Source organism: Schistocerca serialis, chromosome 1, assembly GCF_023864345.2.
Source record: "Schistocerca serialis cubense isolate TAMUIC-IGC-003099 chromosome 1, iqSchSeri2.2, whole genome shotgun sequence".
NCBI classification, from domain to species: Eukaryota; Metazoa; Arthropoda; class Insecta; order Orthoptera; family Acrididae; genus Schistocerca; species Schistocerca serialis.
The window spans coordinates 1,028,536,073-1,028,563,072 of NC_064638.1; the positions used below are offsets into that span (position 1 = coordinate 1,028,536,073).

At 39.1% G+C, this 27,000-nt stretch overlaps 2 protein-coding genes across 3 annotated transcripts in view; one reads left to right on the forward strand and one right to left on the reverse strand.

Moving 5' to 3' along the window:
* Positions 1-5,976, reverse strand: part of LOC126413865 (probable 39S ribosomal protein L45, mitochondrial) — a 101,007-nt gene extending 95,031 nt beyond the window's left edge. Inside the window, exons 1-2 of one of the 2 annotated variants that reach the window (XM_050083301.1) lie at positions 5,865-5,976; positions 5,708-5,774 (exon numbers count right to left, since the gene is read on the reverse strand). In XM_050083301.1, coding sequence (XP_049939258.1) covers positions 5,708-5,761 — 54 coding nt within the window. In that variant the 5' untranslated portion in view covers positions 5,762-5,774; positions 5,865-5,976. Of the gene's footprint in view, positions 1-5,707; positions 5,817-5,864 lie in introns of those variants that run through there. The other variant, XM_050083302.1, reaches the window with a different exon arrangement.
* Positions 5,873-27,000, forward strand: part of LOC126413849 (protein krasavietz) — a 57,192-nt gene continuing 36,064 nt past the window's right edge. The window contains exons 1-5 of the mRNA XM_050083300.1: positions 5,873-6,019; positions 6,419-6,490; positions 7,703-7,879; positions 18,841-18,944; positions 19,962-20,144. Coding sequence (XP_049939257.1) covers positions 6,430-6,490; positions 7,703-7,879; positions 18,841-18,944; positions 19,962-20,144 — 525 coding nt within the window. The 5' untranslated portion in view covers positions 5,873-6,019; positions 6,419-6,429. The remainder of the gene's footprint in view (positions 6,020-6,418; positions 6,491-7,702; positions 7,880-18,840; positions 18,945-19,961; positions 20,145-27,000) is intronic.

The window sequence follows — 27,000 nt, forward strand, 5'->3', positions numbered from 1 at the left end:
ACAGACTTATCCTATCCCATCAGAGGCTGCTGCAAGCACAGCACAGCCTTTCATGTTTTGTAGGCCTACCAATCAGCTGTCCACCAGGATGAATGGGCACGCCAAACTGTTGTCACGAACAAAGTTGTACATGCAAGGGTATACCATGCAGATGAGCACAATATGCTCAATTTCTATAGCTGTTCCACAACCTGAGGCATCTGTATCATTCCCTCTACAACCAGCCACTATGAACTATGCTGATCGTAGTTATCCTTACAATACATGCTCTGCTACTGTAACTGTCCTGGCCTCACTCTCAGGTAACTCACTGTTCCTGCACCTTCCACCCCACGATTACTCCTCCTCCATCCTGTCACCCCTACTGATACATGTCCCCATGTTGTCTTCAGTGTGTGGTTCTTCCCATTGGCCGCTACAATCATGCCACCCCTCTGTACCACATTCCTAGCCAGCAAACTGGCCACCTCCCTCCGAGCCACTAGCTACCCATCCCCAGTCCCTCTCCCTGCCTCCTGCTTGCCTCTTGCTCTACCCATGCCACCCAGAGGTAAATGGAGAAGGATTGTTGTGGTGTGGTGAGCGGGAAGTTGGGAATGTGATTCTGACAAGAAGCATGTCCAGACAGGCTGGATGGTTAAGGAAACTGTTCTAAAGATGCAGATAATTTGGGTTCAAGTCCCGATCAGGCAAATTTTCAACTGTAACTATTGCACTGCTCCAATGCCCTGTGCGGCTGGAAGTATTATTTTCTTCCCATTTATTTCCCATCCTGTTTACTTCCCATTCCTTTCACCCCAATTATTCATGTGTATGCCTCAGCTGCTTCATGACAAGTGGTGTCTGCTCTGTCAGACATGCCCAACAGAACCGACACCAGCCATATCGATGGTTTTATGGGAATCATGGCTGTCTGATGAAAAAGTTTCAGTATGGACACGGGTCCAACATCAAACTCCTATGGGAATCAGACATCTGTGAGCAGGAGGTACATGGGTGAGGACTGTCACGGTACAGTGAGTGGTAAGCTGGGAATTTGGGCCAGATGGAAAGTGCATCTGGATGGCCACAGCAGTTAAGACAACTGTTCTAGGGAAGCAGAAAGTTTGGGTTCAAATCCTGGTCTGGCACAAATTTTCAACTCTTGCCATTGCATTGCCGCAATACACTGTGCAGCTGGAAGTCAATATTTCCTCCCCATCTCTTTCCCTTCCTGTTTCCTTTCCATTCCTTTCACCCCAATTATTCATGCTCAATATCAACTTAGAAATATTGAGAACAGTCTCAGATGGCAAACTAGTGCAGAAATGTTACTATTAAAATGAAGAGTTCATGAAGGACAACTCAAAATCTGAGCAAGAGAGAACACGTATTTAGGATGTTATAATTTTTTATTAAAAAAGAAATCAGCTGTGTGTAAATTGTGTATTCAGTACATTAATGATATTTTAAGAAAACTGTACAAAAATGTTTCTGTTTTGACAAGTCTCCCATACACTGAGTCAATGACATGAAATTATATGTTATGAGACAGTAAACGTCTATTCAGATTTCAGTATGGGATGCTTTTTCTGTCCTAACAATGAAAGGCTTCTTTTTTTAATTTGACAGGAAAACCAATCCTCTGTGCTTTTTTTCTCCTGTTGTTGCTGCACACTATGCATACAGATTGGTTATACCTAAATTCTATTTTTTACATTTTTTGTCAGCTGTATCAATATTTTTTATGCGGTGGCTATGATTCCTTTCATATGTAGTGACTCTCGTTATGTTTACAATTAGGAACAGGCTTCCAGTCATGCTCTTTTAGCAGTATTATTTTGCCCTTATTACATGTCATCATGTGCCATTAGTCTTGCTATCCATTAATTAATGCCTATGCAGAAAATCCCTCCAACTAAGTTACTTTCTACCATCTCACAGCATGAGGAGTCTGAAACTACATTAAATAAGCACTAATCAACCTGAGAAGGCTCTTTGTATTAATAAAAAAAAAATTTCAATGATTACTAGATGTATATGATGGGAGGTAGCAGGATGAAGGGTACCTTATGGCACACAATGCAATACTGCCATGCTATCAATTCTAATAAATTAAGGGACCATAATTATTTTCAGGAGGCAAATGTATAATACTGTCAGCAAACACATATAAAAGTAAAAGTTATACACTTCCTATCTTTTGGCACTAATAGTTCCTTCCTAGGGGAGGAAAGACATGTCCATAGTTGGTCCCTCTCACCTTGGAGTGTAACTGACTTGCCCTCCCTTTTAAACCTTCCACAACCTGTTCCTCTCTCCTCTCTGAGTTCCTAAAGCTAGAAAGTGTATCACTTCCACTTTTACACTTGTCTATCGGCAGTACTACACATTTCATCTCTTGAAGGTAGTACTGGCTAGCAATGCTGTCCCACAATTTATTAATCTTCTTGAATGAACTCTCCTTTGATGCAATGTACTATCAGCTCTATCTGTTACATGCACTTTGGAATCAACATCCAACATTTACCTTTTATTAAATGACAAAGAGTATTTAGTGACACCTATTTTCTTATCAAGTATTCGTACATATTCAACATTTAACTTTTATTTAAATGACAGCGAGCATTTAGTGATACATATTTTCTTATCAAGTATTCATAGTTAGTCAGTAAATTGCACATTCCGCAGATAATTTGCACAATTTAGGTCTAAATCATGTGGAATGTGTCAGGTAACAGGCCATATTTACATGACTGATGTGTGTGTGTATGGCCACATGCAGGTCATTTACAAATCACTAAATATCACAGAGACTTAAATGACACAAAGAAAAAATGCTGAAAGTCTCAGAAACATGTTATAAATGAAAATGCATCCCCATATGGATCATCGCTCACTGCTGTAGGTCATTTACAAATTACTAAATATCACAGAGACTAAAATGACACAAAAGAAAAAATGCCAAAACTTACAGAAACAAGTTATACATCAGTAGAAGACAATGCATCCCCACATGGACCATCACTCATTGTTGCCTATCACCAGTAAATGGCAATTGAAGCTTAAGACCTGGGATTAAACATTATAAGAGAGATAGAGCAAACCAGCAATGCCAGAGAGGTCATAGGATGAGACAGTTTCACCTGACAAGTGAGTCTTTCATCCTGGGGTCTGAGTGATCTATTTTTCCTTTCTAATCTTCTCCAACCTTTCCTTCTTCCTCACTGGGCAAGGAAGTATTAGTTCCAAAAGCTAAGATAGTATCATCTACGTTTAGGTAAATACTTCGCCTCTTGAAGGTAAGTACTGATCACCACTGCAAGTCCTTCAGCATTTCTGTGATGTTCTCCTGGAAGTTGAGCAAACCTGCAACCATTCATGCTAACCTTTTTCATATACATTCATTGGGCCCTGCAGTCCTATTTGGTATGGGCCTCATGCACTTGTGCAGTGGTCTAGTTGGGCCCAGCAAATGTTTTGTAACCAGTCTTCTTTGTAGACTGCTTGTATTTTTGCTGCACAGTACCAATGAACCAAATTTTGCCACATGCTTTACATACGATTGCACTCAAGTGATCATTCGAGCTTGTATTCCCAAGTATTATTCTACTAAGTATTTGTATCAATTGACTGACTGTAAAGTTACTACAGTCTTGTGTTTTGTGAAGTGCTAAATTTTACATTTTTGAACATTTAAATCAAGTTGCCAATCATTGTGCCACTCTGAAATCTTATCAAGATCTGACCAAATATTTATGCAGCTTTTCTCACACACTACTTCGTTCAGTATAATTGCATCATATTCAAAATGTCTGGTGTTGCTATTAATATTGTCTGTCATTTCATTAATATACAACATAAATATCAAAGATTCCAACACACATCCGTGGAGCATGCCTGAAGTCTCTTCTACATCTGTTAATGACTCTCCATCCTCGATAACATGCTGGATCTTTCCTCCGAGAAATCCTCGATACACTCAAAAATTTCATTTGATACTCCACATCATCACACTTTCAGTTAATTGGCATTGGAGTGGTACTAAGTTAATTCTTTTTGAGTGTCAAGAGATACTGCATCTACAAAATTCCCTTGATCCACGTGTGAAAAGTAAGAGCAAGGTTGCACATGGCCAATGTATTTGGTATCCATGCTGGATGGCATGGAGGTGGTAATTCCATTCGAGATACGTGTTCAGAATATGTTCTAAGATTCTACAATAGACAAATCTCCCTCCCCCCCCCCCCCCCCTCTCTCTCTCTCTCTCTCTCTCTCTCTCTCTCTCTCTCTCTCTCATGCTTCTCTTCCCAGTCTATCCTTATCTGTGAGTTGACTGACATACCTACCACTTATTTTATTTCTGGCAGCTCATTATTAATTTCCATGCAATTTTATCCTTTGTCTCCCCTTGTTCTAAAGTATTCCTTTTCTTAAATAGTTCTAATAGTTCCCCATTCCTTTGCTCATTCACTCCAGTAAGAGACTACCTTAATCCTAAAGATGTTACCCATTTCTACTTATGGTTTTCAGAGTATCACACTTTTGTCTGAACTGATGTCTGCAGAATAACTTTCTTAATATGTATCCAGTGTTTTGTATAATCCACTGTCCAGTACTGTTACAATCTTGTGAGTTACCACAGGCACTAGCATCCCTTGATAAATTAGTGCTACTGCCACAGATGAAAATTATACAGCGCACAAATATTTCGCTACAGCTGTCACACAAAAGAGAATTCTGTAACGTAAAATAAATAGGCCAAAACTATCACAGCAATTGACTGAAATGACACTCAAGAGACATTTTCTTACTGCCACCATGTGTATATTTCTCCCTAGTTAGGGCCTTAGCGCTTTTTCACACATGAAAATAATGGAATCTCGATACAAAGTAAAATATGCAGCATTTGATACATGATGGTTCTGTAATGCAATTCAGGATTCATATTATCTACAGAGCAGCAACTAGATCTAAAATGTAGGCCTACTTGATGTGTTGGAATTACTTGGTTATTGTCTGTTTTATGAACAGCATTTCGTAAGCCATGTTGTACTTTCTCGACACTAAGCTCCTGGTGGCGTTTATGCAAGTGCTTTACGTTGCAGTTACGATTTTTTTCAAAAAAAATCTCTCTCTCTCTCCCCCCCTCCGCCTTCAAGACTTGCACGCGATCCTATTTTTTTTGTCATTACTTTCGTAAATAGCAGTAACAGTTATTCAGAGTTTCGCACTAGTTAATTCTTAAGGGAAATATGAAATACAAGCAACACATTGGTATCAGCGATGCAACGATTCTGTTTGTTTATTCAACAAGCACTCCATCTAATGATAGATGGTGTCATGAACCTCTTTACGATTTCCCAATCGTTGTAATATTTAAGAAGTCTTTTGGTCAGGTTTATAGCTTGAAAGGAAAGAAGGGAAATACGTAAATGATATTATGCTTTTACGGTTAAGTAAAAAAAATAAACATGTTCTTACAAACTCACTTTCATTCATATACACTGCATAACCAAATGAAAAACGTCATTTTTTTATTGTTTATTCTTTGCTGTCACATTTAGTGCCATACCCTAAGTCTATTGTTTCAGTTTCTTAGGTTAAGTCAGGAATTATCTAAAATTATACAGACAAATTGATTTTTCCTATAACTATCGTAAGTTTCGCGTCGCTATATTTCTATTTAAATCAGGCGGTTTGATGCTGCATCCAAAAATTTTCTAACCTGCAGAAATCGTAGTCGACTGATCCGCGAACTCAAGCCACTCGCCACCGCCATTTCGCATTCCTTCCTATAAGTGATAAAGGAATATTACACCTGTCATTTCTTATTTTTTTAATTTTCGTGCATTCTCATAAGCAATCGTGTAATAAATACTTACCTCAAGTATTTCTTTGCTGATCTCCGATCTTTGCAAATTATCAGTTAATTTGACTAGTATTTAGTTCCGCCTCTATCGTCACACGTTGCTCAATACTCTCTGAACATCAAAGGCCTCACGAGGGGTTTGGTGCTGCAAGTTTAACAAGTAATTTTGTAAGTATTTTGAAGATCTTGTAATTTAAGCATCTCTCACTTTTTCTTACGGTGGCAGACGTTTGATGTGCATTAGAAATAAGTGTAATTTTGAATTGTCAAGAATATTTAAAAGTTAACCTTGATACAAACTCATTAGTCATTCGACATAGTTTGTAAGTATTTAAAATGTGTGTTTTATTTTGGTTTATTCTAGTGATATGTTGAATTTCCCTAGCGTCTCGTACATATCATTTCTTCAGTGAAGTTATAAGATCCATGCTACCGTAAGTTATTGTCGAATGAATCTGTCTAACAAACCCATAACGACGGCTTTCGGATGTAGACAGATGTTTATCTTAGTTAAAGCTTTCGAACACTGGAAGTAATTTCTAATGTAACTATTTTCTTTAATTTCAGCCAGTTATTGTATGAGTCAAAAAACAGAAAAGCCAGTACTGTCAGGGCAGCGAATCAAGACACGGAAAAGAGGTATGTCAAAATCCCGTCGTTACTAAGTGCCTCCTCAATAAAAGTCGAAACACAACTATTCTAAAAAGTGTATCTCTAAGGTTTTGGGAGTTCCATTTTCGTATCAGTATGATGATACATGTAAAGTTAAATAACCAACAAGGAAGTTTTCCTCCATAAATCTTTTAACACATTTACGCATTATGCTGCGAGTAACATTGGGGTACTATTACAAAACCAGGAAACAGTTCAATTAAGGGACACCATGTGTGTTAACGGTATTGTAATAGAGGTGAGGAATCGTGGTATTTCGGCTGTACCTCTTATTGCACAACGTTACAGTTACATACAGAAATCCGCCGGAAGTTCATACCTACCACTGTTGTTAAGTTCACAGTGCAAGTTGGGTAAATACAATTCATAGCACCTCCAGATCGCCGTGTGTCAGTAAATACAATAATTTCAAGAAAAAAAAATTCCATCCAGACAGAAAAAGATTTCATCACTTCATCTGTACTGCTGTCGTACAACTTTTTAGTAGGTCACTTAAAGTATTGTATGTATCGTATTTGAACCTTTGTTTACATTCAGTAAAATGTTGGTTGTTGGACCCTTCTCGCACATAGAGCAGGTTTTATTTAAATGAGAATGCAAATTACATGGAAAAAATATATTACATGTCAAATGTGCGTACTGTATATGTGTGTGTGTGTTCCTAAAATCTGATTCAGTACCATACATTTTGTTGTACTTCATTTGTCCCTAATGACCTTGTTGACAGGATGCTAAACACGAATCTTCCTTCCTTTTTTCCCCCTCATGGAATGTACCAGGATGAATGTGTGTCTTTGTTAGTAAATAATATTAGATTTTATGTACGTTGTTTTTTGAAAATTGGCCTCTTGTGACCCAAAAGAATTTCAGTTTCCAGCGTAATTCATTTTCATGGTTAGTTTCAGTGGCCTACATGAGGAGAAACTTAAATCATTGATATTCTATGAATGGGTGGAATTCTTGTATTTTTCCATACAAAATCATAAACATTAGACTTATTTGTTGAAGACTAAATTCATTTTTCATCACTGACCACACAGCGGGGCCATGGCATAATAGTGTTGTTAAAATGTTAGACGAATTTTGAGTACTTTTAAGTAGCTTCTACTTACAAAATATTACTTTGTAATACATATAAATTATTGTTGCACAGTTTCACTGTTAACTTTTTGTTTCCAGATGAAAAAGAGAAATATGATCCAGCTGGGTTTAGAGACGCTATACTACAAGGGCTTAACAAAGCTGGGACTGACTTAGAAGCTGTTTCCAAATTTCTGGATACTGCCGGGTCTAAACTGGACTACAGACGTTATGGGGAAGCATTGTTTGATATCCTCATAGCTGGAGGTCTTTTAGGTAAATATTTCTTGTGAAGACCAAATCAAATTTATATTATTGCACAGAAGACTGTATACTTTTTAGTTGTTTTGAAGTAGTTTATCACTTTATTATGGGTAGCTAAACCATTTACTATTACCTGAAATTAATAAAGTAATTTATCTAAACATTTGTGCAATACAGAAGTGTCTAATTAAGATAGTGATACATAAACTCCTCCATCACAACTATAAAATCCAATATTGGGAAGTTCACTTTACTTATATCAGTCAAACCAACCCTACGATAATGAGAACCCACAACTAGCAGAACTATGTATATTAAGAATTATTTATTAATAATATTGTCATCAGTGACACTTTTTTATTTTTTTAAATTGCTGTCCAATGTGATTCAGAGCTGGAGCTCCATTTTCAAGGACTTTGTGGCTGTAATGGGCATTACATCCACTTCACTTTTTCACCTAATAGTGACAGAATGACTTAGCTGTTAGATTTAATGAGAGTTGCTGTGAGAAAATTATAGATGGGATTTGCTATTTCTGTTTACATAATAGTAAATCCAGTCCACCATCATATCACTGTAATACAGGTTGTTTATGCAACATTTGAGTCATGTATTACTATCTTAAACGTGTTAAATAGTTTCAAAATGTGAGTGCAAATATGGAAGTTTTTCACCACGCAGAAGATGAAAGTTTATGTGGTCAGTAATGTGATACTAGACTTCACGTCTCATATTCCTCTAGAATTTTCTCATTAATTCCACCTGAGGTGCAGTTTACCCCATTAAATATAATAACTGTTTTGTTCTCTTAATATTAGGTACAAAATTGAACCAGATTCACTGCCCATTAAAGCCATACAGTCCTTGAAAATGAAGTTGTAGCTTTGAATTGTGTTGGACTGCAAGTAAAAAAAAATAAATAAAAATTGTTACTGATGGCAGAATATTATTAGCTTGTTGATAATCCATAACATGGAAATCAGTCACAGACAGCCCTCGACTTAAGCTCTGTTAATAATGTAGCAGAACTGTTATCGAAGCCTAACAAGACCAAAATAGCTACTCCACAATACCTAGAACTCTAAGCTCCTAACTTTGAACTTGAGTTGGCAACACAAACTGCAAAATCATAAGAAACTTCTCCAATATATATTTCAATACCTGCATATCAAGGAAACACACACACACACACACACACACACACACACACACACACACACACACACTTCCTCTTCCACCCCCACCCCCAACCTTCCCCTCGCACATAGCAGCAACAAAAGAATGAGTAGTAAATCACGTTAAGATCCATATGCAGTACCAAATGAAATTTGCACGAAAAACTTTCGAACCATTAGGAATGCAATGAACTATGAATTAGAGATGGGCAAACTCGTTCGTCCTTGGGAACTAGTTCACTGCTGATCGTTCTTTTTTGGGAACTGTTCACTTTTACTCGTTCACCGTTCATTTGTGCTTGGTATATGGTTCTTAAGAAAAACTGAAAACTAGTAGTGTAGGTGACTGAAGGATGGAGGGCACCAAGAGGGGGCACTTGCCTCTCCCCCTGGAGTATGAGCAGATACAACAAACAAACATGTAATAATTAGGCAGTGAAGAAATAACTAGCTAATGCAAGGAACAGTTGCGAAACAATCGATGACGATGTGTAGAGAGCCGGAGAAGAGAACATGAAAATCTCGCGTGACGCTCATGTAGTTGTAAACCTGTTGGTGGCTGTTACCCAACTTAATAGACCACAAGTGTCTTGTATAAAATTCTTCATAGCTATGCTATGTTGTAAACCATAATCGTTTACACCCTATATATACTTCACGTTGTCTCTGAGTTCATAGGCGAAGTTGAGACTTTATGGAAGCACAAAATAAAATGTGGTTTTCTCATCATACTTGCATCACACGCTTAGTAAAAATTAGGTTTTTGTGTTGCATTATTAAAGTTAGTGCAGCAATAATAATAATAATAAAGTTCGCAGTAATAAAGTTTTTGATTTGAAAGCTCCTTCTGAACAAATGTTTGAGACAATAAGTAAATGCGATTTTATGGCAATCTATGTCTTTTCAAATGGAGAGGCACTGTTCTTCCTACTGAGCCAAAATGACCTACAACCCACTTCCCTCCTCCCCCCAAAGAAATCAAACTAGCAGGCAATGCAAATTAGAAACAACCAAACTTTAAAATAATTAGAGCCTTCCTAAATGTAATGTTTTGTATATGAAGGTACATGAAAATCGCTTTATATAAATTTTCTTACACTAAAAATTAAGCAAATGATTGGAAGTTAGTTGCTAAATCAAGTCGATGAAACCAAAAAATATATAAATAATAAAAAAAAAAACTTGCCTTGTTGTAAGTATGTCTTCTGCTGTTCGATATAATGAAGTGAGCTGATATGCCCTTTTGTTACCTGAAAAGACGTACCTATTACATACGACATAATTTTTATGTAATTTACGTAACAATAAAATACTTTTTGATTACCGGTCGTGGACGCTGAATAGCCAGAACCAAGTGCAAGAACAGTTTGAAACACATGTAAAAGGAGCGAGCGCAGTGATCGAAACGAACAACTGGATACTGAACTAACTAGGAGCAGTCTGCAGTGGAACTGAAACAGATGGTCATGCGAAGAACGATGAGTGCGGCCGAGGCAGACCGATACTGAGACGAGCACGCGACCGAGGCTGGAACGAGAACTGCCGAAGTGACCGCCGCGATTGAAGTTAACTAGTGATCTATGAACCGATCATTCCTCGTTCCCGGGAACTATAAGTAGACCGCCGCGACCGAAGTGAACTACGAACCGATCGTTCCTTGGAATTCGTTCCTCGGTCCTTTTGTTCATCTTCGTGAACCGTTCCTAAGCACCCATTCGTTTGCGAACTACCCATCTCTACTATGAATATCAAAACCAAAATTAATCAGTAGCCAATAACAAACAACTTGAAAGTAAGTGACTGTCCGGCCAACAAAAATTCAATTTTCCAAAACATTGACACACAATACTTAGTCCAATGCCACACTAATATCACTCTCAAACAGTTCAGAAATATATACGGCCCACACCAGTGCGCACCACCACTTACTCAAAACACCCTCTGTAAACAGTCTTTCAGACAGGCCCGTCTCAGTGACATTGCTCAACACAACACAGTTAAGTCATGGTTCAAAGTGGGCAGGTGGAATCGAACACATCCATTGACCCAAGTAATGTGCCACAGTTATAGGCCTTATTACTTGAGTTATGTTGCGATACAACTTGGCGCATTTTTGTAAGCAGAGGAACTGGTGCAATTTGTACGACTTCATGCTAGTATGGTTTGTTTCACACCATTGTCAACTTTAGCAAGGAAACAATACTGTGTGCTATAGCATTGTAGTAGATGCTGTGAATTCATTGTTGAGGAAGTAGGCCTTACAGATTTTGGCAAAATTGGAATATATTGTAGGAGGTGAAATTTCTGATGGTATATCTGGCATATTCACTGGTTCCTACCAAGGATGTGGAATGAGTCCGGATCATTGGCTTTCTATTCCATTTCCTTCTTGTAGGACTATTAGCACTTCTTTTAGTACCCTTCAGCAGTTACTTTACTTTGGAGTCCTTACAATTTAATTCCAAGAATTTGCCAATTGTGGTATTGAATTTACCATGTCACAGGCTTCTGTGATAGACAACTTTATGAACGGTGTAAGCATTGGTTAATATCCTGTCTCTGATATTGATCCTTACGACAATTTTCTCCTGTGCCTTTATAGTCTTCTGGTAATGCAGTAAAACTATGCTTTTGCACTTTTCAAGGGACTTGGAAAAAAGTTATGTAAAATATGGGAAACAGCTTTTTAAGCTGTGCAGGCTATGTATAAGGCCACCCTTGCCTTTTTGTAGTTCAGTATGACACATACATAATAGACATCAAAATACTTATCAAAGATAGTTTAGTATCTAGTAAAGATTATTAGGGTTTTGCAGCTGACATGACATTTACGGACACTGTAGCACAACAAATCACACTAAAATAATGCAAACCAAGCAGCTACAATGTTGATTTACGTGTTTGCAAAGCTAAGGTGGTACTTGCAACCTATGAAAAGCGCAGTTAAAGTGTACACTGCATTGAAGATCTCTCTAAACCACATCATTTTTAGTGTAACTTTCCTGCAAAAGTGACGTCAGCAGATGTGCACAGTATTCGCAACTTCAGATGTGAGGAGTTTGTAAAGAAATGTGCGTGAAATATTGTAATGCTGCACTACACTATGGAACAGTCTCACTGCAGCCTCAAACACACTTGCTGGTTTCGTCAGCTCACAACCAAATTGTCACCTTTGAATCCACCTAGATATCAGGGCTATGATACAGATCAGTCTGTATCCATGATGTTTACAGGGGTGGGTACCATACTGCACTTAAGCCTCTTAAGTTCACATTTTATAAAATATTAATGAGCCATTTTTATTACATTAACCTTTGAGTGGTCTTACATGACTGTGATGTGAAGAGATGGGTACAGTAGTACTACTTTTTGCATAAAAAAAACCATAAGCATTTTAAATATTTTTATTTCCATTCCTACATTTAGGCCTAAAACTGCAATTGAGGTAACATTACTATCACTTTCTGCACTTTAAGGTTTTCATGTGTATAGAAGTCAATCACATCATCAGCAGATACTCTTTCCACAGTGACAACATTGCTGATGCCAATGTGTACGAAATTTTGAACCAGATTCGCAAGCTGCAACTTTTCCATGATGAAGCTAGTAGTTTCTCGTTGTCGTCATTAATACTCAGTTGTTGTGTGTCAGATCCATTTCCTTTGTTGGCTTCAGTGAATCCCGCTTTTCAGAAGCAATTTGAGATGGTGGCCTGTTTAACTTATGTCTGTGCTTTGGCCTTATAATGCAAAGCATCTAAAGAGGACACTTCAAAACAGACTGGGTATTTCCCAGCCTCCATCAAAGTTGATGCTTTCTGCACGGTCTCCTTCCTGTAATATGTTTTGAAGGCATGAATAATACCCAGATCCAAGGCTGTAATTTGCTTGTATAGTGTGGTGACTGAAATGCTAGTTGCACATTATGTAAACTTATGTTTTTAGGATGCGCAGGGCAACAATCCACTAACGAGAATTTTCCCGTTGTGCATTTCCATCGTTGCATCAAGGCAACATAATTGCTTCTCAAATAGTTCTGATGCTTTGTTGACAGTGTTTTTATATTTTTAAAACGACTTGGGTTTTTTTGTTCGCCAGTCATGAAAGTTAAATTTTTTGTGGAAAGATCCGTGTTTGTGCCGCCTTCATGACAGTTTTCACCTTTGAAGGCAAGCTTTTTGTTTGGCAAGCTGCTGAAAAAGTGATAAGTTTTATCACTGTTTAAAATATCCTTCGGTTTACATTACTTCATAAGTTCCTGTAACTTGCCACTCTGTCATTTACTAACAGGTTTTGTATCTATACTGTTTTCTTCACCATATACAGTTTTGTACACAAAATTGTACCACTTGTTAAACCTACCAATCCACCCATTAGATGAGGTAGAGTCCTCGATACCAAGCACATTGGCAATTTTCAGTGCCATTTTGTGCAACATGAAACTTCACTAGAATGTTCAAAGCAAATGGTGCCTGAATTCAGTTCTTCATAATTCCTTCTAGATCTGCATTTTTTAGAATAACTGGGCCTTTTTTTTTCCCTGAGAATTTTTTTCTTTGCTTCCATAGAAAGCTGCAACAGAGAAAAACTTGAAAGAAATGACTAGCAGTACATTTCGATCACTTAACACAAGGCTATGGGCATGCTGCAAAGTACACAAACTCCTGGCATGGCAGTTAATAAGAGTAACTGTGTCGATTGAAATCAACTCGCCTCCATTGTAGAAACAGTTACGTCAGTGCTGCTGCCAACATTGTCAACTTTAGCAAGCAAATGACACTGTGTTCAGTGTGTGTGTGTGTGTGTGTGTGTGTGTGTGTGTGTGTGTGTGTGTGTGTGTGTGTGTGTGCAAACTATAAATGAAACTACCATATGTCATAAAATTTAAAATACTGGGAAATGGACATCCTCTGCATATGATTAAAAACATAGGGCGAAGTTAATGCTGAAAAGAAACAATATGACTACAATAGTGTAAGGGTACTACATACTGTGTGGCTCACAGTACTGAAAGATTAAGTTGGTAACGACGAAACAGACAGAATGTTCCTCTGAAGTCGCATCTTCTTCACACTTTTCTTGAAACAATTACTCCCATCAGCCACCACGTAGAGGTTGGCAGTAGCAGAAGAAAAATTACAAATTGTTCTGACGTTTGCCAATTGTGATATGCTGAGTAAAGCGCCCTGATGTCAAGAAAGTCGACCATGTAACATTTGTAAACACTACTTGGAGGTCAACACAGTGCCTGCTTCATTCTATTTCAATAATGCAAGTTTTTTTCCTCCATGAACAATGTTTCATAAAGTGTAAATTATGGGAAAATTATCGTTATGTTAATGCAAAAATGGGTGCAAAGCAACATCGTGAACATAGGGAATTTGACAGGAGCGATAAAAAAAATGTTGTAAATAGCAGGAAAATGTTTATTCCCTGGATGTAAAAGTGAGGTTACACTGTGTAATAGTAGTCATCGTGTTAGAATTTCAAGGAACAACAGTCCTTTGGCATAGTACCTCTAGAAGGAGAGTACAAGAGAATAGTTAAACTTTTCTTTGGGTTCTAATTTTGATACTGCTTTCTTGAAGAATATGACCTAGACAAAAACATTTCAATATGTTGTTATTTTTGTGGTCTTCAGTCCAGAGACTGGTTTGATGCAGCTCTCCATGCTACTCTATCATGTGCAAGCTTCTTCATCTCCTAGCACCTACTGCAACCTGCATCCTTCTGAATCTGCTTAGTACATTCATCTCTTGGTCTCCCTGTGCAATTTTTACCCTCCACGCTGCCCCCTAATACTAAATTGGTGATCCCTTGATGCCTCAGAACATGTCCTACCAACCAATCCCTTCTTCTAGTCAAGTTGTGCCACAAATTTTTCTCCCCAATTCTATTCAGTACCTCCTCATTAGTTACGTGATCCACCCATCTAATCCTCAGCATTCTTCTGTAGCACCACATTTCGAAAGCTTCTATTCTCTTCTTGTCCAAACTATTTATCTGCCATGTTTCACTTCCATATATGGCTACACTCCATAAAATTCTTTCAGAAACTTATTCCTGACACTTAAATCTATACCTGATGTTAGGAAATTTCTCTTCTTCAGAAACACTTTCCTTGCCATTGTCAGTCTACATTTTATATCCTCTCTACTTTGATCATCATCAGTTATTTTGCTCCCCAAATAGCAAAAACTCACATACTACTTTCTCATTCCTTAGCTAATTCCCTCAGCATCGCCCGACTTAATTCGACTACATTCCATTATCCTCGTTTTGCTTTTGTTGATTTCATCTTATATCCTCCTTTCAAGACACTGTCCATTCAGTTCAACTGCTCTTCCAAGTCCTTTGCTATCTCTGACAGAATTACAATGTCATCGGCAAACCTCAAAGTTTTTATTTCTTCTCCGTGGATTTTAATACCTACTCCGAACTTTTCTTTTGTTTCCTTCACAGCTTGCTCAATATTCAGATTGAATAACATCTGGGAGAGGCTACAACCCTGTCTCACTCCCTTCCCAACCACTGCTTCCCTTTCATGACCCTCGACTCTTATAACTGCCATCTGGTTTCTGTACAGATTGTAAATAGCCTTTCACTCCCTGTATTTTACCCCTGCCACCTTCAGAATTTGAAAGAGAGTATTCCAGTCAGCATTGTCAAGAGCTTTCTCTAAGTCTACAAATGCCAGAAATGTAGGTTTGCCTGTCCTTAATCTATCTTCTGAGATAAGTCGTAGGGTCACTATTGCCTCACGTGTTCCAGCATTTCTACGGAATACCAACTGATCTTCCCCGAGGTCCGCTTCTACTAGTTTTTCCATTCGTCTGTAAATAATTCGCATTAGTGTTTTGCAGCTGTGACTTATTAAAATGATAGTTCAGTAATTTTCACTTCTGTCGACACCTGCTTTCTTTGGGATTGGAATTATTATATTCTTCTTGAAGTCTGAGGGTAATTCGCCTGTCTCATACATCTTGCTCACCAGATGGTAGAGTTTTGTCAGGACTGGCTCTCCCAAGGCCAGGCCGTCAGTAGTTCTAATGGAATGTTGTCTACTCCCGGCGCCTTGTTTCAACTCAGGTCTTTCAGTGCTCTGTCAAACTCTTCACGCAGTATCTTATCTCCCATTTTGTCTTCATCTACATCCTCTTCCATTTCCATAATATTGTCCTCAAGTACATCGCCCTTGTATAAACCCTCTATATACTCCTTCTACCTTTCAGCCTTCCCTTCTTTGCTTAGAACTGGGTTGCCATCTGAGCTCTTGATATTCATACAAGTGGTTCTCTTCTCTCCAAAGGTCTCTTTAATTTTCCTGTAGGCAGTATCTATTTTACCCCTAGTGAGACAAGCCTCCACATCCTTACATTTCTCCTCTAGCCATCCCTGCTTAGCCATTTTGCACTTCCTGTCGATCTCATTTTTGAGACGTTTGTATTCCTTTTTGCCTGCTTCATTTACTGCATTTTTATATTTTCTCCTTTCATCAGTTAAATTCGATATATCTTCTGTTACCCAAGGATTTCTACTAGCCCTCGTCTTTTTACCTACTTGATCGTCTGCTGCCTTCACTACTTCATCCCTCAAAGCTACCCATTCTTCTTCTACTGTATTTCTTTCCCCCATTCCTGTCAATTGTTCCCTAATGTTCTCCCTGAAATTCTCTACAACCTCTGTGTATGTCAGTTTATCCAGGTCCCATCTCCTTAAATTCTCACCTTTTTGCAGTTTCTTCAGTGTTAATCTACAGTTCATAACCAATAGATTGTGGTCAGAGTCCACATCTGCCCCTGGAAATGTCTGGTTCCTAAATCTCTGTCTTACCATTATATAATCTGTCTGATACCTGTAGTATCTCCAGGCTTCTTTCATGTATACAACCTTCTTTCATGATTCTTGAACCAAGTGTTAGCTATGAATAAGTCATGCTCTGTGCAAAATTTTACCAGGCTGCTTCCTCTTTCATTTCTTAGCCCCAATCCATATTCACTAATATGTTTCCTTCTCTTCCTTTTCCTACTACCGAATTCCAGTCACCCATGACTATTAAATTTTCGTCTCCCTTCACTATCTGAATAATTTCTTTTATCTCATCATACATTTCTTCAATTTCTTCGTCATCTGCAGAGCTGGTTGGCATATAAACTTCTACTACTGTAGAAGATGTGGACTTCGTGTCTATCTTGGCCACAACAAGGTGTTCACTACGCTGTTTGTAGTAGCTTACCCACACTTCTATTTTTTATTCATTATTAAACCTACTCCTGCATTACCCCTATTTGATTTTGTATTTATAACCCTGTAACCACCTGACCAGAAGTCTTGTTTCTCCTGCCACTGAACTTCGCTAATTCCCACTATATCTAACTTTAACCTATCCATTTCCCTTTTTAAATTTTCTAACCTACGTGCCCAATTAAGGGATCTGACACTCCACGCTCCGGTCATAGAATGCGTTTTTCTTCTCCTGTTAACGATGTCCTCCTGAGTAATCGCCGCCTGGAGATCTGAATGGGGGACTGTAAATAAGGTAAAGGGAAGTTCTTGAGGGGAATGTAAATAATTCCAAGAATAAAAGTGTGTGTGTGTGTGTGTGTGTGTGTGTGTGTGTGTGTGTGTGTGTGTGTGTGTGTTTAACTTCCTTTCTGTTTTAATATTTGTTGGATTGTACTTTCAGAACAACAAGAGTGTAAAAAATGCTTAGTTTTTGGCTCATATAGAAGACAGATTCATAGGTGTGATTTAGAGCTTTCAATTGATGTTTAAATAAAATTACAGAAACAACTGTGATGTGTTTCAGGCAAAAAGTTGTTGCTGCGCACACACATCAGTAGCCTAATAACTGAAAAAACAGTGGTCACACTGAATCCCCTCAGTTGCCACTACAGAAGTCCTGATTTGTGGTCCCAGTGTCAAAAGCTTTAGTTTTCTTGACAAACAATTCATGCCATTTCCCATAAATCCTAAGTTCCCTCACAACAAGAGGTTTAAAATCTAATTGTACAACATTCAGAAACATTAAACTTGGTAACACATCACGTTAAATGTGGAAGACAGGGATTTTCTCACCTTCAATCTTTTCTTTCTTTCTTCCTTCCTTTCTTTCTTCTCTTTTTTTACATCCTTGAGGGTATCCTCACCATGGATCTACCAAAAGAACAGTCTGTGTAATCTAATCAGAATTAGAAGAAAAGTCTACATCAGATTTTCTTAATATATCTCTGGTGATAGAATATCAGAATGCCATGTACTGAAGTTACAGCCATGAGATGCAGAATGGTTAATGGATACGTTAAAGTGCTAGACGTACTGGTTAGTGGCTTTTAACATATGGAAAAGGGTATTTCTGTGTCTTTTACTGATGAAGACTGCGGGCTAAAAGCTTTATGTTCATATCTTTTAATAGTGCCTGTCTGTAACTTGATGTGTTTTATGTACAGTAAGTAGCAATCTGTCTTTTTCACATTGTTAAGAGTGAATGATTCTTCCACTAAAATCTCTCAGCTGTGATGATAGCATCTTCCACAATATTTGTGTTGTGAGTGCTAATCCAGAATAGTGTGCAGGAAAGCCTCTGTTTGGTGTGGAAAGGTAGTGGGAGGCCTGTAACTGTGGGGCATAACATAGAATATACAGTTACCAAGAGCTCTGCATGCAACAGACAATTTGGTGCGTACACACTTTCGTGCATTCTGAAATGTTAAATCTCCTGGGTGTGTAGGATCACAAATCTTGTACCATTGTGTGATCAACAGTTATATCAGTTATGCAAGAATATATATTGTTTCAGTGCCTGGTGGGTCGATAGCACAAGATGGCGACAAACCTTGCAAAACCAACGCTTGCGTGTTTGAGGCCTCTGAAGATATGGAGTCGATGCGGAGTTTTGAACAGGTATATTTCCAAAAATGCTTGTGTAGTTGCCATGTTAAAAGTTCCTTATTCATAATACTAGTATGAAGTACATATGCTACAAGTTCCTGAGTCAGAATAGTATGTAGTAAAGTTTGAAGCAGTGTGTAGTAAATTTTAAGCTCTCTTTAATGAAGTTATATGTGAACATTGGCATACTACTTACTTGATTTTGTTTTTTTCATATTATATCAACTTAGGTACTAATAACTTAATACTGTTGAGCAGCATTGCAATTTTTTTCCCCCCCATGGAAGTTGTTTCTTATGATCATCCTAGACAGAAACTTCAGAATCTTCCAGGAGAGAATTGAAAAGTGCACATGAGAGCTTACTAATTCTGCAATAATAGGTTACAGCATCAAAGCTCATGTTGTGTCTGCAATCTGAAAACTAGTTAGATGCAACTCTACAATCTAAACCTTATGTGCTGCTTCTCACAAGGGAACAAGATAGAAGCATTCGAGCATATGCAAGTATCGTAAAATCTCTGAAAATCAAATAGACTGTCTTTGTTCAGACAGGTGACTTCGAAGCATTAGGTGGGTGTGAAGACATTTTTTGGGAGGGTCAGAGTTTGAAAGTACTGTGGGGGTGGGAGATGGAAGATGACTTTCATAGATAGTTGGACAGTTTGGATTAATACAGATACCACAAAACAGCTGGGAGAGGGCAGGTGTTTGCAGATGGGACTAGAGAGCTGTTTTGTGTAAACTGTAATCATCCACAGATGTTGGGTTTGGAGCAGGAATACCTTGGGGGTGGACTAAGATTGTGCATAGGTATGGTGATGGCAGAATAAAACTTTAAAAATGAAGGTAGTATTTTGAAGAAGATATCTCCGTTACATCAAAACTTTTTTGTTGGGTAATTTTCTTTAATATAATTGAGAGTAGGGAGTGATTGTGTTCATAGTTGAATTTGAGTATGTAACACACAAATTTTCATGGTTATCACCTATAAGTTACAGGTAATGATAGGATTTTACTTTTTATTGTAGGTATTTATCAAGCTCATGCGACGTTACAAGTATCTCGAGAAAATGTTTGAAGACGAGATGAAGAAAGTGCTTATATTTATAAAGGGATTTTCTGAACTAGAACGAATAAAACTGGCTCGAATGACAGCTCTTTGGATCTCAAATGGATCTGTCCCTCCGTCGGTGCTGCTTGTACTGATTAATGTAAGTAAATTTTGGCTTCTATAGTGGTTCCATAATAAATTATGACATAGAATTCTTTTGTGTGTATCAGTACAATGTTCTGAGATTTGTTACCTCTCGTACGTGGAGCATACACATGAAGAAGAATCTTCGTAGTAATTAAGCACATACAAGGGCTGTTCAAAAAGTATCCGTTTATTTATAAAATCAACCTTTATTCAGATACAATTGTTTGACTTTCAAATTATCCCCCTTCGTCTTCTACATAACTCTCCCGACACTGCTGCTACTACTGGAAGCATTGCAGGAAAGTCCCCTTTTGGTATGGTGCGCCAGCTGCTCCATCAAATTCTGCATAATGTCATCCCTGTTTTTTTTGAAATCTCATCCCTTTCAGATGGGGAATTTGGGTGTTTTTTCTCCCAGTTAGGGAAAAGCCAGAAGTAACCTGGTGGTAAGTCAGGCGAATAGGGATGCTGACAAACCACAGCTGTGTTGAAACTTCCTGGCAGATTAAAACTGTGTGCCGGACCGAGACTCGAACTCTGGACCTTTGCCTATCGCGAGCAAGTGCTCTACCACTCACTTGCCTGCGAAAGGCAAAGGTCCCGAGTTCGAGTCTCGGTCCGGCACGCAGTTTTAATCAGCCAGGAAGTTTCATATCAGCGCACACTCCGCTGCAGAGTGAAAATCTCAGTCTGGCACAGCTGTGTTGTGTTTTTGGCCAAAAAACTCGGAATTAATTAAAAGTGATGAGCAGGTGCATTATTGTGGTGAAGGTGCCAGCAGCCCACAAGGCTGACTGTTTGTATCTCTCTGCTTTATGAAGACAATGCAGGACCTCTTGGTAGTATTCTTATTGACATTAGTACCTTGTGGGGTGTACTCATGATGGACCATGTCATTTTAATAAAAAAGATGATTAGCATGACTTTCACATTGCTGTGGACATGCCTCACATTTTTGGGTCTCGAGGATGATCGATGCTTCCATTGTCATGAGTTAAATTAAATTCCAGGTCATACCCATCAACACAGGACTGATCACTAATGATCAGAGTATGAAGAAAGCTGGGATTATTGTTCACAGTATTCAGCGTGTCCTGTGTGATGTCCAAACGAAGTTGCTTTGGCTCAGTTGTTAGCAACTTTGACACAAATTCTGCCGAGATCCTCCTGAGGTCCAAAGGTGCCATTAAAATGAAGTGGATGGATTAAATTCTAATTTTAACCTCCTCTGCAAGTTCTCTTACTGTAATTTGCCTGTCCTGCATCACCAGTCATTACATAATCAAATGACCACCTCATTTGTGGATGTTGAGGGCTTACTTGAATGTACTTCACTGAAGAGAGGTCATCTTTTAAGTGGTTGTGCCACTCCTTTGTCTGTGTGCTACCCATTGCGTTGTCCCCACGCACTTGACGAATCTTGTGGATTGCTTCAACTTGAGAATCATCATGCTTAAAATAAAATTTGATTGAAAATGTTGGTCCACGTTTTTGTCTGTTTGTCCACAACACATGTGACGACTACCACTTACGTGTGTTTACTTGTCAGTGGCTAGCCAGCAGCTTGTTGATGAAGTTGTGGAAAAAATCAGGCATGCACACTATATATGCCTAAAAACGGAGAGCATGTGTGCTAGGATACCATTGTTGGTTTCAACTATAAAGAATGAAGTGTTATATTTCGTGAACAGCTCCATAATGACAGTGAACACTGATGTTGTTTGCCTCTGTTGTTCGTTAAACTGTCAAGATACCTTTGATGTAACTGTTGTAAACATTCACACTGCCTCTTATGGACAGGAGTTTGATTGGCCCACTCATCACCACTCAAACAGTTTCTACTTCACACAATTATTTTCATTGTTATGTTATAGTCTACATACTGTTACATATAAGTGCACTTTGAATTTAATTGCTTATATTAGTCCCGCTACTTTCTGTGTCATTGAAAAGGGGTGTAGTACTTCTTGATGCAGATACCTTGGTAGTTAGCTTCAAGGGACCCACAGCTTTTTTTGTTAATACGTGTGTGGTGCACACAGGACCCCAAGCTATCGCAGCCTTTCTTCTGTCGTGGGCTGCACTCCCTTCCCTGTATCAATTCCTTCCCATCTTAGCTGCTCCCCCTCCTGTCCCCACTCCTCCCACTTTCTCCCATTTTTCGCACTGTTTTTTCCTTTGACAACCCGGCTGTTTCCTTCTGCTCTTGTCATGTCTTTCAATTCTACATTTTTTGGCTTTTTCTGGTCCCTTGTGAGGTTTGACCTCTCTTTCTAAATCATTTCCGTAGTGTGAGCCATTGGGAAGAACTCCCTCCCTAGCATCTCTGGCATGGGGTCGGTTCCTCCCTCCTCCCCTCCCCCCCCCCCCCCCCCCAACCCCTCCTCGCTAGGTCACAAGCATGTGTAGCCAGTCCATGTGATGACGCTGTTACGTACCCATCTTGGTGAGCCCCATGAACACAAATGAATCACACTTCTGGTACCTGAGCTGTCATTGCCTCGTATATGCCGAGGAGTGGTTGCTCGTCTTTTTGGGGGGCACTCCCAGCAGTGACTGCCATGCCAGGTGGCCCTTGTTGCAGCCTGGTGGCACTTAAGGGATGAGCCCCTGATTGGGGTGGGTTGTACTAGGGTGCACGCTTTGCAAATGAAGCATGCTAAGCTCCATACTTCTTGCCTCTCTGCTCCTACTTTTGCTTCCTTTGCCTTCTCTCCCCGGCCACCCTTTGGGAGGAGTGCCAGGCCTGCTGGCTTGTTGCAAAAACCTTTCCCTGTTACTTGGTTTATTCCAGAAAAGATGGGGAGAATTTCACTGATACCATACCATTATTCTTTGTAGATTCACTTAGCAAGATGCAGTGTGTTTCCCTACTGATTAAAACACTGGTTAAAAACTCTTCTGCCAGACAATCAGCTTCCCATTCTGCTTGCGACCACTTGGGAGATACCATGGCGAGCAGCACTCGTCAATAGCACAGGCCAATGAAAATTTTTTTATGAAAACGTTTTTTTTACTTTCAACCTGATCTTGATAGATTTTTGAGCTGAATCCAAATCTAGCCTTAGTTTTCTTATATCACCCATAGTTTTTGAGCAATGTGCTTTTTTATTATATAGTATAAAAATCCTATGCTATACAGTAAACGGGGAAATTAATGCAATGCTTCATTACAACATAAGCATGGTTTGTATTTACAGTAAGCTACTTAAAACAATGATATGTGTTAATAAAGCTTTCACTTGCCAGCTGGAATTGTTTTGTATTTATTTATTTTTCTATTTTTTCTTCGAAGCTTCTTGTGTAGCTTTCTCTACGATGAGTCGCTTGCGGAACTTCTTGATGAAGTGACCGACAGTAGTCCCCCATCATGTTGGTGTTTTTACATCTACATGATTACTCTGCAATTCACTTTTAAGTGCTTGGCAGAGGGTTCATCGAACCACAGTCATAATATCTCTCTACCATTCCACTCCCGAACAGCGCGCAGGAAAAACGAACACCTAAACCTTTCTGTTCGAGCTCTGATTTCTCTTATTTTATTTTGATGATCATTCCTACCAATGTAGGCTGGGCTCAACAAAATATTTTCACATTCAGAAGAGAAAGTTGGTGACTGAAATTTCGTAAATAGATCTCGCCGCAACAAAAAACGTCTTTGCTTTAATGAATTCCATCCCAACTCATGTATCATATCTGCCACACTCCCATATTACATGATATTACAAAACGAGCTGCCCTTTATTGCACCCTTTCGATGTCCTCCGTCAATCCCACCTGGTAAGGATCCCACACCGCGCAGCAATATTCTAACAGAGAACGAAAAAGTATAGTGTAAGTTCTCTCTTTAATGGACTTGTTGCATCTTCTAAGTGTCTTGCCAATGAAACGCAACCTTTGGCTCGCCTTCCCCACAATATTATCTATGTGGTCTTTCCAACTGAAGTTGTTCGTAATTTTAACACCCAGGTACTTAGTTGAATTGACAGCTTTGAGAATTTTACTGTTTATCGAGTAATCGAATTCCAATGGATTTCTTTTGGAACTCACGTGGATCACCTCACACTTTTCGTTATTTAGCGTCAACTGCCACCAGCCACACCATACAGCAATCTTTTCTAAATCGCTTTGCAACTGATACTGGTCTTCGGATGACCTTACTAGACGGTAAATTACAGCATCATCTGCGAACAACCTAAGAGAACAGCAGAGGTCCCAGGACACTTCCCTGGGGAACACCTCATATCACTTCAGTTTTACTCGATGATTTGCCGTCTATTACTACGTACTGCGACCTTCCTGACAGGAAAATCACGAATCCAGTCGCGCAACTGAGACGATACGCCATAGGCGCGCAGCTTGATTAGAAGTCGCTTGTGAGGAACGGTGTCGAAAACTTTCCGGAAATCTAGAAATATGGAATCAACTTGAGATCCCCTGTCAATAGCGGCCATTACTTCGTGCGAATAAAGAGCTACCTGCGTTGCACAAGAATGATGTTTTCTGAAACCATGCTGATTACGTTTGAATGCAGTATATGCTCCAGAACCCTACTGCAAAGAGACGTCAGTGATATGGGTCTGTAGTTCGATGGATTACTCCTACTACCCTTTTTAAACACTGGTGCGACCTGCGCAATTTTCCAATCTGTAGGTACAGCGGCCTTGATATCATTTTTCCATCACTTTAATGTCTTGGTGAAATCCAAACTCATTCATCAGACCGGGAATGCCTGAGCCGTACACTAAGTCACCTTCTTTTTGAAAAAACTTGGAAAATTGCTGCTCTCTCTTTTTGTGCATGTGTATGCTGGTGCCGACTGCCAATTAATTCTTTTCTTTTAATCTAGAGCCAAGCAATTCAGCTTTTTCTTCCATTACACCCAGATCCATAACCAAATCGTTAAACTTGTCTGCGTAAACATTTTTGACTCTAGACTTTCTGTATTACAATGGAATTTATCATCATCTGGTCCATGTAAAGCAGATCGTACATCAGAAAATACTTCTGTTGGAATAGGGTTTAAATCATTTGGTGGTTCAGGAACCGGCAAATCTACACCATGCCCTACTGACTGGTTGGCGGACGGAAGGTTGGGGTAGCTTATTACTTTCTTGTTTTTTGAATTATGACTAATATCAACACTGCAAAAGTAGCAATCATCAGAATGATTTCTTGGCTCCCTGCATATCATAAGCACAGCAAATCTAAAGGCTTTTTTCCTCCTTTTTTGGACCACTTTCTCAGATCTTCAACACACACATAACATACCTTATGCAGCACCCAAGATTCATCTTGATCACAAAGTTTACATCGAAAGTATGATAGATAAACCTTTTTCACAAATCTGTAATGTTTCTTTGGTGTGTTTTAATCACAAATTCACCGCAAATATAACGAACAAAATCTGTCAGCAGAGTTCTTACAACCACGATTAAGCATTGCACTGAGCACATGTACAGGAAACGGAAAGGTGAGGTTAGGTTGACAGTAAACAAAACACCATCTGTTAACACAAAAATAGAATTGACCTTTTTTTGCCAGCAAATGTTTTTCACACCTCCTTTTTAAATTATTTTAACTATATAAAAGCTGTTAAATTCTTTAAAAAATTGCTTAATTTAATAAATTTAACTGTAAAATGTGAAGAAATGGTGGGTGATACAGTTTTTTAACTATCATATTTGGATTTCTCATCCTAAAAAACATAAGAGTAAGGTATTTTCAACAAAAAGTTTTTCCGCTGTTGGCCTCTGTAGTCCTTAAGTATGATCCAGGGCCTTATGTTCTGTAGAGATCGCCTCCTTCAATCTGACGATGAACTGGCGACTAATCTGGCATGCCGCAGCGTTCATTTCGTCTGGCAAGTCCTGTGAGGTCCTAAAGACAATCGTTTTGGTACAAACACGCCCCTCAGAAAAAGTCAAAGTTGTGGTTTACCATTGTGTGATGTGAAGCACTCTAACCAACCTGTCACGTTTTGTTTCCAGTGTCTCCATTTTGGTCACATTTCTCTGTGATGTGAGGCGAACACTATTGTGAATGTGGCTGCCATCTCCAAGTAAATGAGCTGTTCTGGTCCACGTTCTTATTATTCACTTGATTTCCTGATCTATGAAAAGGAAAGGAAGAATCAGGAGTTCGAAACTGTCCTATGAGACCTGACAGATTCAAACAACACCCCCCCCCAGTATCTATAATACCAAACTTTGCTTCCATTTCAACCTTTCCACCTCCTTCCTCTTTGCCTTTGTCTTGTCCTCTTTAGCTTTCTCCCTCCCGGTCATTTCCTGTTCTTTCCACTTGAAGAACTGCTCCTCCTCCTCAGTCAGAGTCCGCAGGTTGTGGTCTAGTGGCTAGCGTTGCTACCTCTGGCTCATCAGGTCCAGGGTTTGATTCCCGGCCAGTTTGAGGATTTTCTCTGCCTGGAGACTGGGGTGTTTGTGTTTCCTCATCATTCATGGCTGGTTAGATTGGACTGGAAAAATAAAAAGAAGTACTGTGAAAAAATTGGAACTTTGCACGATTGCTGCTGACCATGCAGTTGAGTGCTCCACAAACCAATCATCATGATCATCACCACCCTCAGTCAGAGAAAAATCGTTAATAGCACTTGCCGGGGATGGGGCTTCCTCAAGAACCTCCTACCCAGGTGGGGTAGATAGCTGCCTCCACAACGCCAGAGCTCCCACTCACTTTAGTGAGGCACACGGCACTTTCTTGGCCATTGCTCCTTCCATATGTAACCATAGATTCCACCCCTACGTTCAGTGGAGAGTTCATGAAGATTTGTGCAACAGATCATTTTCCGATCGCATATCTTTCCTCCAGCATCACTTGCCTGGATGCCCTTCCAGGTCAGCTTTTAG